This window comes from Balaenoptera physalus (genome assembly GCF_965194825.1).
Source record: "Balaenoptera physalus genome assembly, chromosome: 12".
NCBI lineage: Eukaryota > Metazoa > Chordata > Mammalia > Artiodactyla > Balaenopteridae > Balaenoptera > Balaenoptera physalus.
The window spans coordinates 80,788,632-80,806,570 of NC_138897.1; the positions used below are offsets into that span (position 1 = coordinate 80,788,632).

Here is a 17,939-nt window from a genome sequence, read left to right on the forward strand (position 1 = left end):
CTGTTACTTATTACTTGGTGCTTGCTAGCCTGGTGGAGGGTGATGGCAACGATGGGTGGAGAGGTATCTCTTTTCTGAACCAGCCTCAGTCTTGGTCAGGTCCTGTTTTCTTGAGTCTCAAGAGCAGAAGAGCCTGCGAGTGGGTGCGAATGCCCCTTGTTTCCATGGCTCCTAAGGGTCTGCTATCCCCAACTTTGCCTTTAGCAATTTGTTAAAAATTTAGCCAAATTCTTTTTATGCTTATGGCATGCTATAATGCTTTCTCCTGGGCTCTGTCACAGATGAGCCAGTCTTTATGTGTTGTCTCTTCTTGGAAGGGACAAGAATACTTTGTTGCTTTGAGACCTCTGATGAGTTCAAGAAAAGTGATGATTTTATAGTTTATGATTTTATAGTTTATCTGGTTTTTCCTTGCTGTTAGGGTGAGAGTGACACCATTTCCAGCTCTCTACATCCTAGACAGAAACAGCAGTCCCAGCCATTTGATTATAGTATGGGTGTTTGTTTTTCCTGCTAGGGGTTTATTGAGCTCCTTGGATCTGTCAGTTTATGGTGTTTACCAATTTAGGAAAATTTTCAGACATTTATTCAAATATTTTTGTGCTTGACCTCTCTGTGCCATTTTAATGAGACTCCAGTTGTATGTATGTTAGCTCACACACTGAGCACTGAGGTTCTGATCTTTTTTTTTTTTCTTCCTTCATTTTTTTTTTTTTTCTATCTGTGCTCCACTTTGGCTAGATTCTATTGCTAGGTTTTCAATTTCACTACTCTTCTGCGTTGTCTAATCTGTGAATTTCCTCACTTCAGATTTATATAATCTGTTTCTCTTCTCATTTTGTTAATGTTTCCCTTTAAGTACCTCAGCATATTTAATAACTTATTTAAGTCCTTGTCTGCTGATTGCATCATCTGTCATTTCTGAGTCTGCTTCTGTTGATTGATTTTTTTCCTTCCTGGCTATAGATCCCATTTCCTGGCTCTGGATAACATTTTTCTGCTTCCTTGCATGTCTAGTAAATTTTGATTGGATGCTGGATCTTGTAATATTATGTTGGTGAATGTCTGGATTTTGTTGTCATTGAAGAGTATTAAAGATTGTTTTGGCGAGTGGTTAAGTTACTTGTGGATTAGCTTGATTGTTTTGAAACTCATTTTTAAGTTCTGTCAGGGCAAGTCTAGAACAGGATTTATTCTAGGGCTACTTCAACCCTACTCCCCAGATGAATCACTTCTGGGTCCTCTATTGATGCCCCACATGTTCAGTGAGGTCTCTTTACTCTGGCTAGTTGGAGCTCAGATACCTCCTAGACTTGTGTGACATCTGGGAATTATTTAGCTTACAGCTCCAGTAGTCATTCCAGTACCTGGTTGCTTCCCTGGCTTCATGGAGTCTTGCTCTACTATGTGCAGCTTACTATTTAGCTAGACTCAAAGGGATCCTTATGCAGATTTTTGTGTACCTTCCCCACAGTTAATACTCTGCTCCACTAATTTCAGCCACACTGCTGAACTCTGTGAACCCCCTGTGCCCTGCTTAGATTCTCTTTCCCTGAACTGCATTCCACAAAGTGCCTTTTGGTAGTTCATTGGACTTACCACATTTGCTTGCTCTCTCTCAGGGTTCACTGATCTGTATTGCCTATTCAGTGGCAGAAAAGGTGTTTTTTATATTTTGTCCAATATTCTAATTGTGTATGGTGGAAATGCAAGTTGTACTGGTTAATCCATCATGGCCAGCATGTCATTTATATATATATGTATATATATATATGTGTGTGTGTGTGTGTATATATATATACATATATATATACATATGTATATACATATATATATAGCTGGTGCTTATTCTTTTTGAGATTTGTTTTATATAAGAAGCCCTCTTTAAAAAAATTTTTTTTATTGAGATATAATTGATACATGATAAACTATACATATTTAAATTGCACAACTTACAAGTTTTGACATACACACACACACACTCGTTAAACCATCACCACAGTCAAGGTAGTGAACATATTTGTCACCCCCCAAAATTTTATTGTGCCCCTTGATAATCCTTCCCTGCCTCTCTATTTTTCCCTTCATTCCCAGGCAACAGTTGATCTGCTTTCTGTCATTATAGATTAGTTTGCATTTTCTGTAGATTTATATATAAAGTAGCACATCGTATGGTATTTTCTTTTGGGGGGGTTTTCTTTCACTCAGCAAAATTATGTTTAAGATTTATCCATGTTATTGCATGTATCAATAGTTCTTTCGTTTTTACTGCTGGGAAGTATTCCATTATGTGGATATACCATGGTTTGTTTATCCACTCATCTATTGATGGACATCTGGGTTGTTTTCAGTTTTTGGCTGTTAAAAATTAACCTGTTATAAACATTTTTGCACAAATTTTTGGATGGACATTTATTTCCTTTTCCTTTTGGTAAATACCTAGAGTGGAATGGCTAGATCATGTGGTAGATGTATTTAACTTATTTAGAAACTGCCAAATTGTTTTCCAAAGTGGTGTTCAATTTTACATTCCCATCAGCAGTGTATGAAAGTTTCAGGTCCTCCACATTCTTACTAGCATTTGGTATGGACAGTCTTTTTATTTTTTATTTATTTATGTATTTTAATTTTTTTAAATATTTATTTATTTGGTTGCGCTGGGTCTTAGTTGCAGCAGGCAGGCTTCTTAGTTGTGGCTCACGGGCTCCTTAGTTGAGGCTTGCCAGCTCCTTAGTTGTGGCACGTGGGTTCCTTAGTTGAGGCAGGCAGGCTCCTTAGTTGTGGCTTGAGGGCTCCTTAGTTGCGGCTTGCTGGCTCTTTAGTTGCAGCACATGGGCTCCTTAGTTGCGGCATTCATGTGGGATCTAGTTCCCTAACCAGGGATCAAACCCAGGCCCCCTGCATTGGGAGCATGGAGCCTTAACCACTGTGCCACCAGGGAAGTCCCCTGGGCAGTGTTTTTAATTTTAGCTATTTTAGTGACTATGTAGCAGTATTTCATTGTGGTTTCAATTTGCATTTCCCTAATAACTAATGATGTTGAGCATCCATGGTGCTTCTTTGCTGTCTGTATATTTTCTTTGGTGAAGTATCGGATCAGATCTTTTCCCCATATTTTAAATTGGATTGTTTATTTTCTTATTGCTGAATTTTAGAGTTTTTTAATATATTTTGGATATAAGTCGTTTATCAGATATATGCTTTGGAAAGATTTTCTTCCAGTCTGTGGCTTATCTTTTCATTCTCTTAACAGTGTCTTTTTTTTTTTTCTTTTTTTAAAAATTGAAGCATAGTTGATTTATGGTGTTTCAGGTGTACAGCAAAGTGATTCAGGTGCACACACACACACATATATATACTTTTTCAGATTCTTTTCCATTATAGGTTATTTCAAGACATTGAATATAGTTCCCTGTGCTATACAATAGGTCCTTGTTGTTTATCTATTTTATATATAGTAGTGGGTATCTGTTAATCCCAAATTCCCAATTTATCCCTCCCCCACTTTCCCCTTTGATAACCATAAGTTTGTTTTCTAAGTCTGTGAGTCTATTTCTGTTTTGTGAATGAGTTCATTTGTATCACTTTTTTAGATTCCACATATAAGTGATATCACATGATATTTGTCTTTCTCTGTCTGACTTACTACACGTAGTATGATAATCTCTAGGTCCATCCGTGTTGCTACAAATGGCATTATTTCATTCTTTTTTATGGCTGAGTAATATTCCATTGTGTGTGTGTGTGTGTGTGTGTGTGTGTGTGTGTGTGTGTGTGTGTGTATCACATCGTCTTTATCCATTCATCAATCGATGGACATTTAAGTTGTTTCCATGTCTTGCCTATTGTAAATAGTGCTACTGTGAACACTGGGCGGCATGTATCTTTTCAAATTAGTGTTTTCATCTTTTCCGGATATACACCCAGGAATGGGATCACTGGATCATATGGTAACTCTATTTTTAGTTTTTAAAGCAGCCTACATACTATTTTCCATAGTGGCTGCACCAATTTACATTCCCACCAACAGTGTAGGAGGGTTCCCTTTGCTCCACACCCTCTCCAGCATTTATTATTTGTAGATTTTTAAAAAATATTTATTTATTTGGTTGTGCTGGGTCTTAGTTGCAGCAGGTGGGCTCCTTAGTTGCAGCTCACCAGCTCCTTAGTTGCAGCTTGCAGTCTCCTTAGTTGCGGCACTTGGGCTTTTTAGTTGCAGCAGGTGGGCTCCTTAGTTGTGGCATACGAACTCTTAGTTGCGGCATGCAAATGGGATCTAGTTCCCTGAGCAGAGATCAAACCCAGGCCCCCTGCATTGGGAGTGTGGAATCTTAACCACGGTGCCACCAGGGAAGTCCCTATTTGTAGACTTTTTGATGATGGCCATTCTGACTGTTGTGAGGTGGTAGCAACATCTTCTGAAGATCAAAAGATTTTAATTTTGGTGTGAAGGCCAATTTGTTAATTTTTAAAAAAAATTTTTTGGACTCTGCTTTTGGTTTTCTATCCAAGAAATCTAACTCAAGATCACAAAGATTTTCTGCTACAAGTTTTATAATTTTAGGCTTTACATTTAGGTCTGTGATCCATTTTGAGTTAATTTTTGTATAATGTGTGTGGTATAGATCCAAGTTCATTTTTAGCATTTGGATATCTAGTTGTTCCAGTACCATTTGTTGAAAAGCTATCTTTTCTCTACTGCATTGCTTCTGAGCCTTTGTCAAAAATCAGTTGAATGTATATGTGTGGGTTTATTTTTGGATTTTCCACTCTGTTCCATTGATCTCTTTGTCTGTCTTTACACTAATACCATACTGTTTTGATTACTGACACTTTTTAATAATTTTTGAGATAAGGTAGTTTTAGCCCTCCAACTTTGTTCTTCTTGTTCATAGTTGTTTTGGCTATTCAAATTTCTTTGCATTTCCATATGAACTTTAGAATTGGCTGTTTACTTCTACAAAAAAGCATGCTGGGATTTTGACTAGGGTTGTTTTAAACATATAGTTCAGTATGGGAGCACTGGCATCATAACAACATTGAGCCCTCTGACTCATAAGCCAGCTGTATTATTCCATTTATTTTTGTCTTTGGTTTTGCTCAGCAATATTTGTATAGTTTTCAGTGTACAGGTCTTTCACATTTCTTTTTAGATTTATTCTTAATTTTTTTATGCTCTCATAAGTGGTATTTTCTTTTTCAGGTTTAATTAATTCACTTTATTATTCTTGTGTGAAAACACGAGCCTTGTGCAACACAAGATGGTCAATGAATTGCTGATAGGGAGCCTTGGTGAGCACAGTCCCCTTTGAGAGGTCAGGCGTAAGATAGCTGTAGGTCTTAGAGGTGGCATTGAAGGTGGCCTTGGTAAAGTTGCCCAAGGAGGCAGTGCAGCCGCTGACCAAGGTGTAACAGTTTTCAGTATCTGCTGTCAGCAGCAGCTTTGTGGCCATGAAGGCCAAGACAATAGCAGTGGATCTGGGTGCAAGGATGAAACATACCAGCAGAGAGCTGCAGTATCCTGTCACCTTCAAGGAACTGTATGGGGTCTGCCAATCTTGTGTTCCCAGGAGTCCCATTACCCATGACAGTGGAGAGGTTGGCCAGGAGGATGGCCCTGTGGATGGCAGTGGTTACCTCCTTGGAGCACTTAACACCTAGACCCATGTGACTATTACAGTCCCTCATGGCAACAAATACCTCGAACCTGGACTGCTGGCCAGCACCATTCTGCTTTCACTGCTTTCAAAGGCATAAGGGACTCCCCTAGGTAAAAGTAACCTCAGATCGAGAGGAAGAAGAGATAAATCTCCTTCAGGGACTTAATCTTCATATCCTTGACCTACGCAAACACTGATAAATTGCTGATTGCAAGAGAGAAAAAGGTTTTTGAAAGTATTTATGTAGAGTTTTTTTCAGTTGTTGATTGTTGACTGCCAGTGACTACCCTCTTCAGCCTTCCAGCAGTCTGTCTCAAGCTGCAGGTCGCTGGTGTGATTTTCAGTAAACTGTCCCCTTTGGTATAACTCTGACAGGTACTGGAGGCACAGAGAAGGCATCAGAAGGAGAAATCTGGCATCATACCTACCTCGCCAACACCCTACACTTATAACAAGGTAGGAGAGGAGATACTAATCTTTACCCCTTGGGTGTAGCCCCTCTTCTCCTATGAGGTGTTTGTGGCCCTCTGGGAAGGTGGCAAATTCTATTCTTATCCCTTAATATTGCTGCCGAAGAGGCTGAAAGCAGCCACATATGCAGAAGAGTGGAATTCAAGTATTTGTCTGATGAAGTAAGATTCATACTAGTTTAGGTTTTGCAGCAGGAACCAAAGGCTATGGTCACCTGGAGGTTATTTATTTGGCTAGCTGTACAGTCCACTGATAACATTTAAAAGATATGTTTGTCTTGCTTTTTTGAGGTGGAGGCCATTTCAGAGAATATTATTTGTCCATTTATGGTGCCATTCTTTCTAACCCCATAAAATACCCAACTTAGAACAGTGTCTAGTACACACAGCAAGTGCTCCCAAGTGTTACCTGGTACTTCACAGTTCTTAATCAGTAGCCTACACATCAAGCTTCTCTGTTCTAAAGTATAAGAGGTTTATAGGACCTTGAAACAGGTCCTAGAGGTCCTGGAGTCACTGAGTAGATCAGAAAAAAATGATGCTGCTTGGGGACTCCAGGTGATATAGATGGTAGAGAGGGAGCTGAGGATGGTAGAAAGGCAGGCCAGCTCTTCCTGGTCCCACACCTTTAGAGGGCCCCACATATTCCTAATGCATGTGTGTGCACACATGCAGGCATATATATCGAAGAACACACAGGCTTCTGTGGCACTCAGGACCCTCCACTTGCATTGGCACTGGCACAGCATGACCAGAACTCTAAACAACTACTTTCATGATTAACACTGTTCAGTCCCCAAGTAAGAACTGCTCCACACCATCTTGATCTACTTGCAAAACTGTAGGCAGCTGTGCCCTTATATAGTGAAGGTTGGAAGTGAGGGCTGTGCTGATTATAGTCAGTCAGAAACTGCTTCCTGCTTCCCAATGCAGGCAGGAATTGAGTGGTAGAAGCACTTAGCTAACAGAGATATTAATTTACTTGATACGGTCTTCTCATCATGAATACAATGGATTCTTGTGTGATATATTATTTCCCAGTACTATTTTTTTCTCCTCTTCCTGTTCCATGTTGTGAATCTAGTGGTGTTTGTGAATTAGCACGGCATTCATAAAATTTACACTCCACAGATGAGTAATATATTGAAATAAGTTCATATTACTTTTGAATGTGTATATATGTTGGTCTAGTTATCATCTTTATATTGGCAACTAAGTGAACACTGACTGCTACATTTGCAAATAATTTTTTAAATAAAAATAATGTAAAAAGATGTAGTTAAATTTTCAAAAGTTAAATAAATACATCAACCTTAATTAAAAAGAAAAAGAGGCAGTAGGCCAGGTGACTTGCTGTGACTCCACCACCATTCAGCTGTATGATGTTGGTTGGTACACTTAGTTTCACTCTTGACAGATGACCTTAGAGATGACAAGATCTCTGTAGTATCAGTTTCCTCATGTGAACTATTTTTTAAGATTTCCTTTCACCTCTATAATTTTATAAGTATGTTCTACAGCATGGGTCATGTCATCTGTAAATGTCTACTAGTATGATGCCAAGACATGGCTGAGAGTACCTGAGACACCTCATTTTCCAGGCTTCACTCAGAGCAGCGCACAGCTGTGGTGTGAGGAGCGTGTGGCCACAGTGGCAGGCTCCCTGGGCTGCCTTTCTCAGGTGGGCACTGCTTTTGTCCTGCAATTCAGGAGGGGCTTGGGTTGAAGCCTCTGAGGACCCAGTTTCCGAGGCAGGTAGAGCTACATTTAATTAAAATAGGAGTCCTTTATTAATAAGCATGCTGTGACTACAGGCCATGAAATCACCTTAATATCTACAGACATGGTAGTTAGTGGCAGTTTTGTTTCATTCAGAATATCTTCCCCAAGAATGGTCTTGCAAATGGGCACAGTGAGTCCTTCATGGCCAAAGGATTGCTTTTAGCCTCCTGTTTTTCCCTGCAGTGCCTATCCCTAATCTTTGTCAGACTGCTTTGGGCCTTTATAAAATGACTTGTGCTGTTTTATAGAGTCAGCCCACCTGTGTTCTAGCTGCTTTGTTCCTGCACCCTCAACCCTGCCCAGGTGGACAGAGTAAATGTTTCACAACCAGCTGGCTTATATCTATCACTTTTCTGGCTGGGGACAAAGTATCCTACATCTGTACCCAATAATAATCAGATAGCAGCTTGGGCCTAAGCAGTGAGAATAAAAGTGACTATTTTACCCCAGACTGGCCTTGTATATATGGTGTGCACATGTGTAGTGTTGGTAGCACTTAATTCTCTTAAGACTTCCTGAAGCTTTTACAGTCTCTGTGAAGTGATTCTCGGAGATATCAGCCTGTGTATATCAAGGGCTGTTTCTGGGTCAGTCCTAGAGACTTTATTTTAGAGCTGTGCCTCTGCTGTGAGTGACCATGTTCTTTTTGCTTTCAGAGCTGTGACTTGTGGTCCCTAGGGGTGATTATCTACGTGATGTTGTGCGGATACCCTCCTTTTTACTCCAGACACCACAGCCGGACTATCCCAAAGGATATGCGGAGAAAGATCATGACAGGCAGTTTTGAGTTCCCAGAGGAAGAGTGGAGCCAGATCTCAGAGATGGCCAAAGATGTTGTGAGGAAGTGAGTCCCCAGGCCACTGCGGGGGGAGGCCAGGGAGGCCTTAAAAGTGGTGGAACACAAAGGAATGTTGGGTAAAGGAAAGTCATTTGTTTCCCAGGCATGCTCCTTCTCATTTCAGCATTACAGAAAATTTTCCCTGGAGCCTGAGATGAGAGTTCTCAGTGTCCACACCTTGGTGAAATTGGAGCTTTGCTCCCTCCTGTTGCACTCCTAGAATTTGTCCTTAGGGTTGAATCCAGGTCCCTTGGTAGCCATTGTATCTGTGAGCATTAATTTAGGACCTTAAATGGTAACCCCCCTGGTGTACACTTCCTGCACGGAGGCCGGTCATTTGGGACAGACATGATTCCAGGAACTGAACTGGGGTGCTAAAATGACCATGATGCTTTTGGCTTTTCATTCCTTAGCTGCTGTGGGAGTGTGTGATTGGTTGTGCAGGGCCTGGACCCCACCTCCTGCCCTTCCTACTGCTAGTTGGTTGCTGTGGTGTATATTAAGATGGAAAGGTTTAGAAGAATTAGGGTTAGTGAATGGATGATGGAGACTTGACATTCAGAGTCCTTTGGAGAAATTAGCTAGAGCACTAAGAAAGAAGTCAGACCTAAATATGAGGTGTCTTTGCTTTTTCTACCCACCTGTGTCAGAGGCTTAGCTGCCTGGGACTTGGACGTTGTTCTGGTATTCCTATTCCTAGTTCTTCACTGAGTAATTTCTCCTCTTTTGGTTTCAGTTTCTTCATCTGTAATGCGATAAAGATAAGCATTAAAGGGGCAGTACCTGGGAACTGTCTCCTAATAGTACAGCTGTTTCTCTATGGAGATTACTCTCTTTCAGAAGTGAGCTTGTTCTGTTGGTTAGGTGTTTATGTATTCGAAAAGGGACTAGTTTCTAAAATATACAAGTGAAAGTTAGGAGGGTGGAGGCAATGTTTAAATCATCGTTTGTCTTCCTATGCTCTTTCCCTGCTGTATTCTCAGTTACTTAACCAAAATATCAGTATCCTCTAATTGGTTCTTTGCAGTTCTGTAGAATATATTTCCTGTCCCTAGAGCAACATTGATTATCTTCTTTCAGCATTGAGATTCTTTTCTAAATAACCCTTTCTTTAGAATCTGAAGCTGTTTGTTCACAATGATCCAGAAGGTTACAGAGAACATGAAAGAGCAAGTAGGCATGTTGTCCTGACTCTGATGTTTGGAATGGGAGGCTATGTATTTGGAAGAAGGTGCTGTAAAAGGCCCAGGGAATATGCTGGGGTGAGCTAGGAATTGCATCAGGATAAATGTACAAGATGTAAAGAACTATGGTCAAAAAGCCGATGGTACAGAACAATACATTAGGCTTAGAAGGAAATGCCATCCCCTTCTCAGAGATTAGATTTTTAGCTTTTGAATGTCTTTGGAATAAAGGGTTCATGTCCTGCCAAATGGTGACATCTAAGAGTTTTATCACAAGTAGCAACCTGGATTTTCAGAACTGTATGACCCCTCGACTAATTTTACAGTCACGGTTAGCCAAAAGAGCATTTTGAGTCCCTTTTGGAAATTATAGCCCACTGTCCTAGAAACATTAGTCTGGGGATTCAGTGTCTCAGGAACTGTAAGCCATATGTAAGATTACTTTACTGAACCTAGAACTCAGTCTGAGGTATCACTGGACTAAGCCTTTTCCTACCATTCTTATCTCAATTTATTTAGTATATAAAGAACTGCCTAAGGACAGAGTGCCCTCACAACTAACGGTTAGGGACGAGAGCCCCACCTCTGTCCTGCAAATAGAAAGCCTAGGCTTGTAAGAGTCGGTGGAAAGTCAGAAGCTGGAGCTGGTTAGAGCCAGACCCAGGAACTTCCCGGCCTCTGGAAGCAACTGCATGGCAGCCCTGTTGGCCTTTTCTCCACAGGCTCTTGAAGGTCAAACCAGAGGAAAGACTTACCATCGAGGGAGTGTTGGATCACCCCTGGCTCAACTCAACTGAGGCCCTGGATAATGTGCTACCCTCTGCTCAACTGATGATGGATAAGGTTTTGAATGATGCTTATTTTGTTGGCCGAAAAGGCTGTGTTGGGAAGGAATGCTGAGGCTTGACTCAATGAGGGGTTAAAGGCAAAACAATGCAGAGCACACAGTCTTTCCCAGAGAAACATCTCTGGTCTTCCAAAGATCAGGATTGGAAATATAGAGATTCTTTCCATAAAAGACCAGATCAAGGCCTGGTAAATACACTAAGGGAACACTCAAAGGACTATCCTCCATATTTGTGCTATGGGGTTGGGGGCACAGAGCAGTATCAGACACTGTTCTTTTGCCCAAGGAGTTTAAACAAGACTGGTTGGAAAGACCAATAAACACAAAACAAAGAGGGAACATTTTCAGACATCAGAGCTTTTGCATGCTAAATTTTCTGTGAATGCTATGGAAATTCAGAAAAAGAGAACATCTTTGAAGGGCTGTAATTAGGGAAGGGTTCCCAAAGAGAAGGCAAAACCCATCACAGTTATTAACTATTGTGTGGCATTTTTTAACCCCTTTACATATTTAACCCCTTTTCATGTAATGAAGCCTGACTTCATTGATGGGAAGTTGGTAAAATGGGTGTGGCAGGCCTGGCTTTGAAAGTAGACAGAGGGGTTTAAGTCTTAGTAGGACATAATTGAGAGGCTATTGTAGATTTTTGAGAAGAGATTTGCCACAGGGAAGGTATTTAGGGATGGTTAGTCAGACTTGCAGACTTGCCAACCTAATACTTCTACAATAATCTAGAAGCTGAGAAGCTGCTCTAGGAGCAGAAAAGTAGAGATGAATGAATAGGCTCAATATTTTTGAAGACAAATTTCTACAATTTTTGGTGACTGACTAGATATAAGGGGACAGTGGGTGGCATATCTGGTGACACCATTGACGGAGGGAAATCAGGAATGAGGCTGGTTTTGGGTGAAGGGAAGTCTCTTAGGTTTTAGATATTGTTTAAGGTGGTAGAGGGATGTGTGGTGTGGAATCAGAGTGTGGCTGAGAGGGAAAGGCAGTGACACAGACTTGAGTGTTACTGACTTAGAAGGGATGGAGTTGTAATGTAAGCGAATAGGAAAAAAGAATGCTAAGACCTCCCTTAGTTTAGCTGGAGTATGAGAGAGAAAGGAGAGCTAGAAGGAACAGAGTTTTCTGCTATCTCTGATTTGTGTGCAGTTGTCTTCCTGGTTTAAATGTGCCCAGTAGTCCAGAAATGGTTTGTTTGGTCAGTGCAAAATACAAAAGGATTACTTATACCCTCTGGTTGTTAGCAATTGAGTGTTACAGTGTGGCTTTCCTCAAGATCTTGAAATGAAGAAATAAGATTGCCTTCTGGAGTTACTTCAAGATTAGTGTATAATGAAGCCAAGTATGGATATGCATAATCTTAATGAGGAAGAGTAGCTCCTGGGCCTATAAGATGGAACTGCAATGTGACAGTGTATTCCCATTTTTAAAGAAATGATGTGGTCAGGATGCAGGCTGGTCAACTTTGGAAGTATAGAAAAAATGTCCACATATGCAGAAGCTGAACAGTGTCCATCTAAGCTGTGCCTAAGAGATGGACCCTGAGCTCACAACCTTGAGGTGTTCCCATCTTTTTGGTTGGGCTATCACGGATAAGAAGGAAATAGATTCAAGGGTCTGGGGGCGTGTAGCCAGGGCCAGTTAGTATAGTTCTCTTAAATGAGTTCAAACTCTTCCTGATCTAATGGCATGCTTACCAAGGAACTATTTTTGTAAATTGTCAAATTTTGTTGTTGAAATTCAAACAACACAGAGGTATATAAAATAAAAAGCAAAAGTTCCCTTTCGTTACCCTGCCTCAGTCTCACCCCTCAGAGGTGAGGTGACCTATGGCTTGATGTATTCTTCCTGATCTTCTTCTGGGGAGACATACACACACTCACAGAGTTTGTCTTTTTTTTTAAATCCAAAAGTGGGATCGTCTCATTCTTATAAAGCCTTTTCTGATTATTTGCCTTCCCTTATTGGTCTGCCCATAGTGAGAGAACGCACTGGTCATAAAGACAGACTTGAAGCATGCTAGACCTTATGACAGTTATTTCTCATTGTAAATTAATTGACTGGCTTATAGATCAGTTTGTGAGGGTCTACTATGCTCACCAGGTGAAATGCTTGGGGTTCTGAGCCATCAGGGCTAACGTGACTGTCTACACCATGGGGGCAGTGAGTAAATGCCAGTCAGGGAGGCTTCTCAGGCAGCAGCCTGCTAGCTTTTCCCCTGATGTACATGTATGACTCTCTTTACACTTGCCCTTGCCAGTGACTGTGAGCATGAGCCTTGTTAGTATTTCTTACTTGCATTTCTGTCCGCCCATAGGAAAGAAGGGCTAGCTGTTGGCCTGGTATTCCCTGGGCCCTGCTGACCCATGGGGAAGAGTCCTCTACCTTATCAAAATTTGTATACTGCCAGCATAAGAATGAAATTGCTTTCTTAGTTCTTTGAGATTCTCCTTCCCACTGTCTTAGATTGGCTTTTTAGGTGCCCAGAAATGAATGTGGAAAACTGATGACAGTGTTTGCATTCAGGCGGTGGTTGCAGGCATCCAACAGGCCCATGCGGAACAGTTGGCCAACATGCGAATCCAGGACCTGAAAGTCAGCCTCAAACCCCTGCACTCTGTGAACAACCCCATTCTAAGGAAGAGGAAATTACTCGGGTAACTGAGCTTATTTCTTGACTTCTCCCTCATGGCTGGTGTGGTTGAGTACAGGGTTCTGAAAGGTCAGCCAGGGGTCTGCCCTTTTTTGTCTCTTAAGAGGGTGGAAAGGGTATGTTCTTTAAATAGCATCAGAAGTTGGAGATACTCCAACTATAGTATAGTAAATAATTAACTATAGTTAATTATTTATCTGAAAAATCTGTTCCTTATGTTTAGCGTTAACATCTGTTAAGAGTTGGGTTTTGGGGTCTCACCTTGTTATTACCTCTCTCCCAAACTTCTAAAGCACCAAGCCAAAGGATGGTGTTTATATCCACGACCGTGAGAATGGAGCCGAGGATTCAAATGTTGCCTTGGAAAAGCTCCGAGATGTGATTGCTCAGTGTATTCTCCCCCAGGCTGGTAAAGGTCACACCATTTATGAATGCTCTGTGCGTGTCTGTGTGTGTGCACATGCACATGACTAAAGGAGTGGTTTAATTTGAAGTTGTCTGTTTCATCTTTGTGTTATAAGAAAATAAGTACATTATATAGTCTGTGCCCACTGAAAAGAATGGACGGTGGGAACTCAGAAATGTGAGGCTCTGCCCCACCTTTGGTTTCCTGTAAAATTTCTAGTTTTGGTTTAATTGCCAGTGTCAGACACAGCATGTAATTTTGTATTTTCTTAGTTTGTTAATGAGATTACAGGATAGAGGATGGAAAATGGAAAATGTGAACAGGGTCAGGATTAGGTTGGGAAGGTCAGGAAGGTTGGGAAACACCATATCCAGAGCCCTTAGAGTACAAGGCTGTCATTAACTTGTGAATATAAAGAGACGATCTCCCAAGTTCAGAAGTGGCCCTGGCTGCTACTTGTATCATGGGCAGGGTAGGACTTAAACAGAAGTCCTTTTGAGTGAGAGCTCTCTTTCAGTATGTTCTCTTTCCACCTAATGGGGTATGATGGGCTTTTCTCAGCAGATGAATGAGATGCTTCAAGTAGTAGGCCAGGAAACTGTTGAGTTGACCAGTCTTCCTAGATTCCTTGGGTTTTAAGGGAACTCACTAGTGTGCCTCAGGTAGCCTTCCAAAGTCAGAAATGAGCTTAGGAGAAAGAAGGTAGCCCACTCAGCCTTATTCTCCCTCCCTCTCATGGTCTCTTAAGTTAACCAGGTGCTTTTGCTCAGCAATAGTCTGACATCCTATGGGATGCCTATTTCCCATCATCCCAGCTAAGACTCTGGGGGCATCAGGGAATTTGTGTGAGGTGGTCAGAGCAGGAAGAGTTGAGAAACCAGAAGTGGTCTACATCAGTGGTCCCCAACCTTTTTCGCACCAGGGACTGGTTTCGTGGAAGACAGTTTTTCCATGGACTGGGGGCGGGGGTGGGGGGGGGATGGTTTCAGGATGATTCAAGTGCATTACATTTATTGTGCACTTTATTTCTATTATTATTACATTGTAATATATAATGAAATAATTATACAACTCACCATAATGCTGACAGGAGGCAGAGCTCAGGTGGTAATGTGAGCGATGGGGAGTGGCTGTAACTACAGATGAAGCTTCCCTCGCTTGCACACTACTCACCTCCTGCTGTGCGGCCCGGTGGTTGGGACCCCTGGTCTACATGTAATGTAAGGACTAGAAGTAATGATAGTCTGGTAAAGCTTGCACCTTTAATCATCACTTCTCAATAAGTTGGACATCATGTCCTTCCATCTCTGACACTAAATTCCCATGATGCTGCAGGAAAATGCAACTTCTTCTTCATCTTTATCAATAGGAGAGAATGAAGATGAAAAGCTGAATGAAGTAGTTCAGGAAGCTTGGAAGTATAACCGGGAATGCAAACTCCTAAGAGATACTCTGCAAAGCTTCAGCTGGAATGGTAGGAGCCTTAATTATGCCTTTCCCCAGGAATGCAGAGAAGTAATTGTGTTTAGAATATGTAGGATCTCTGGGGGCTGAGCTGGGACTGTTTTCAAGTAAAGTAGGGCTGGCAAGTGAGTGGAATACTGTGGGACAGGGGGTTAGCCCTACAGTAACTGCCCAGGCGTACCTGGACATCTGGCCCTTTCGCTTGTTTTCCAGAGTTCAGATGAATTATGTGTCGCAGATTCATTGCTGCAGAGCCCCCGTCACATACCACTTGGGCAAAAAAAGTCAGATCTCAGAACTCCTTCCAGATACCTGAGCTGTTCACTGGGTCATTAAGGAGCAGTATACTCTGAAGGGGAGAAAGAGGGCAAAATACCACAGAGTCTGCCCTGCTGATCTGCTTAGCTTAGAGAAGACCTGTTTCACTGAAGAGTAGAGAGTGCCAAATCTGCCGCTTATTGAATTTTTTTCCCCACAGGCAAACAAGGTACAGGTGTGTTTTTTGAGCTGCTTTTGTACTGTCTTTCTACTTTAGCAGACTAAACTAGACTTAAGGTCTAGGATGCTCAGGGAAGGGAGCAAACTCATTGCCTAGCTTGATTCTTGGACATGAGAAATCCAAAGTGCTATCCTGGCTATTCCCATACTTGGAGGAGATTAGCTTCCCTAGGATTTTTTTTTTTTTTTTTAAGATTTTGAAATATCAATACAGAAAAGTGATCACATTTGAGGTATGCACGTCTGATGAATTTTCACAAAGTGAACACTCCCGTGTAACAAGCACCTAGAACATGTAGTGGAGCATGTGCCCTCTTTTAACTGCTACCTCCCTCCTCACAAGGGTAATTATGATCCCAGTTTCTAGCAGTATATATTAGTTTTGCCTGGTTTTATATTTTATGTAAGTGGAGTCAGAGAAGTCTATGTTCTTTTGTGTCTGGCTTCTTTTAGTCAAGATTATATTTGTGAGATTCAACCATATTGTTGTGTGTAGCAGCAATTCATTCTCATATATATGTATATAAATATATATATATGTAAATATATATATATTTTTCTCCATATGTATACACACACACATATATATATATATATATATATATATATATATATATATATATATATATATATATATATATATACATTTTTTTTTTTGAGCTGTTTTATTATTTTGGGTTTGTTTGTTTTTGCAGCTAGTGTTACCCTAACTAATACAGCAATTGAGAGGGGAATTCTCTGGAGAATTTGAAATTTTTTTTTTTTTTTTTATGGCTGTGTTGGGTCTTCGTTTCTGTGCGAGGGCTTTCTCTAGTTGTGGCAAGCGGGGGCCACTCTTCATCGCAGTGCGCGGGCCTCTCACTATCGCGGCCTCTGTTATTGCGGAGCACAGGCTTCAGACGCGCAGGCTCAGTAATTGTGGCTCACGGGCCCAGTTGCTCCGCGGCATGTGGGATCTTCCCAGACCAGGGCTCGAACCCGTGTCCCCTGCATTGGCAGGCAGATTCTCAACCACTGCACCACCAGGGAAGCCCCACATATATATTTTTTGTATTTATATTTATCCATTCTACCGTTGAATGGACATATGGGTTGTTTCCAAGTTTTGGTACTTAAGGAAAGCACTGCTATAAACACTCTTGTGTACATCTTTTATGAATATTTTAATGAACTCATTTCTCTTATGTATCTAGGATTGGAGCTGCTGGTTCATGGGGATATTCATCTGTTTGGCTTCAGTAGGTACTGCCACCAGTTTTCCGAAGTGGTTGTACCAATTTACACTTCCACTAGCAGTGTTTGAGGGTTCTAGTTATTCTGTATCCACACCAACACTTGCTATTGTCTTTTTCATTTTAATCATTCTGATTAATAAGTACTACTGGTATTGCGTGTCGTTTTACTTTGCCTTTCCCTGATGACTATGAGCTTAAGCACGTTTTAATGTTTATTGGCCATTTAGATTTTGTTAGGTGCCTATTCTTTTGCCCATTTTTCTATTGAGTTATATCTTATAGATGTGTAGGAGTTCTTTATATAGTCTGGATATGAGTTCTGTTGTAGACATACATATTACAAAGAACTTCTCCCTCTTTGTGGTTTCTTGCTGTGCTGTTGTACTGAACATTGGATTTTTATGGCCAGGTTAATAAGCTGCTCAGTTCTACTTGAAAAATGGGGGATTTGAACTGCTTTTGATCAGTGTTGGTGATGGTTCCTCCATGGTGAGGGTGAATTTGACACTGGTGAGATGTACCTTATTGGGTCCCTGTCAAGAATCTTATCACCTCCCAAACGGTTTGGAGACTGACCTTTTTCTTTTTTGGGTTTCAGGTCGTGGATTCACAGATAAAGTAGATCGACTAAAACTGGCAGAAATTGTGAAGCAAGTGATAGAAGAGCAAACCACATCCCACGAATCCCAATAATGACAGCTTCAGACTTTGTTTTTTAACAAGTTGAAAATTTATTCATTAATGTATAAAGTAATTTGTATGTAAATTAATAAATCATAATTTCATTTCCACATTGCTTAAAGATGCTGTATAAATTTAGATACAGGATTTACTAATAGTATAGTTAATTTGTTTTTAAGAAAAGCTCAGTTCCTAATATATTATTACTTTAG

General features: G+C 40.9%; 2 protein-coding genes across 26 annotated transcripts in view; one reads left to right on the forward strand and one right to left on the reverse strand.

Annotated features, from left to right (window-relative positions):
* MAPKAPK5 (MAPK activated protein kinase 5) overlaps nt 1-17,837 on the forward strand; it is a gene marked incomplete at its 5' end in the record, with an annotated part of 63,661 nt that extends 45,824 nt beyond the window's left edge. For 4 of the 19 annotated variants that reach the window (XM_082417504.1, XM_082417505.1, XM_082417518.1 and 1 more), the window contains 8 exons: nt 6,036-6,116; nt 8,569-8,756; nt 10,657-10,777; nt 13,317-13,447; nt 13,737-13,858; nt 15,219-15,323; nt 17,005-17,049; nt 17,645-17,837. In XM_082417504.1, coding sequence (XP_082273630.1) covers nt 6,036-6,116; nt 8,569-8,756; nt 10,657-10,777; nt 13,317-13,447; nt 13,737-13,858; nt 15,219-15,323; nt 17,005-17,049; nt 17,645-17,739 — 888 coding nt within the window. In that variant the 3' untranslated portion in view covers nt 17,740-17,837. Of the gene's footprint in view, nt 1-6,035; nt 6,117-8,568; nt 8,757-10,656; nt 10,778-13,316; nt 13,448-13,736; nt 13,882-15,218; nt 15,324-17,004; nt 17,054-17,644 lie in introns of all 19 variants that reach the window. The other 15 variants (XM_082417514.1, XM_082417520.1, XM_082417512.1 and 12 more) reach the window with 9 other exon arrangements.
* Nucleotides 1-17,939, reverse strand: part of TMEM116 (transmembrane protein 116) — a 225,715-nt gene that overhangs the window by 46,371 nt on the left and 161,405 nt on the right. For 5 of the 7 annotated variants that reach the window (XR_014251859.1, XR_014251860.1, XR_014251861.1 and 2 more), the window contains exon 11: nt 9,392-9,495. Coding sequence is in view for 2 of the 7 variants with exons in the window: in XM_082417549.1 (XP_082273675.1) it covers nt 9,397-9,495 (99 nt within the window). In the remaining 5 variants the exon portion in view is untranslated. Of the gene's footprint in view, nt 1-1,883; nt 5,618-6,122; nt 7,892-9,391; nt 9,496-17,939 lie in introns of those variants that run through there. The other 2 variants (XM_082417549.1, XM_082417548.1) reach the window with 2 other exon arrangements.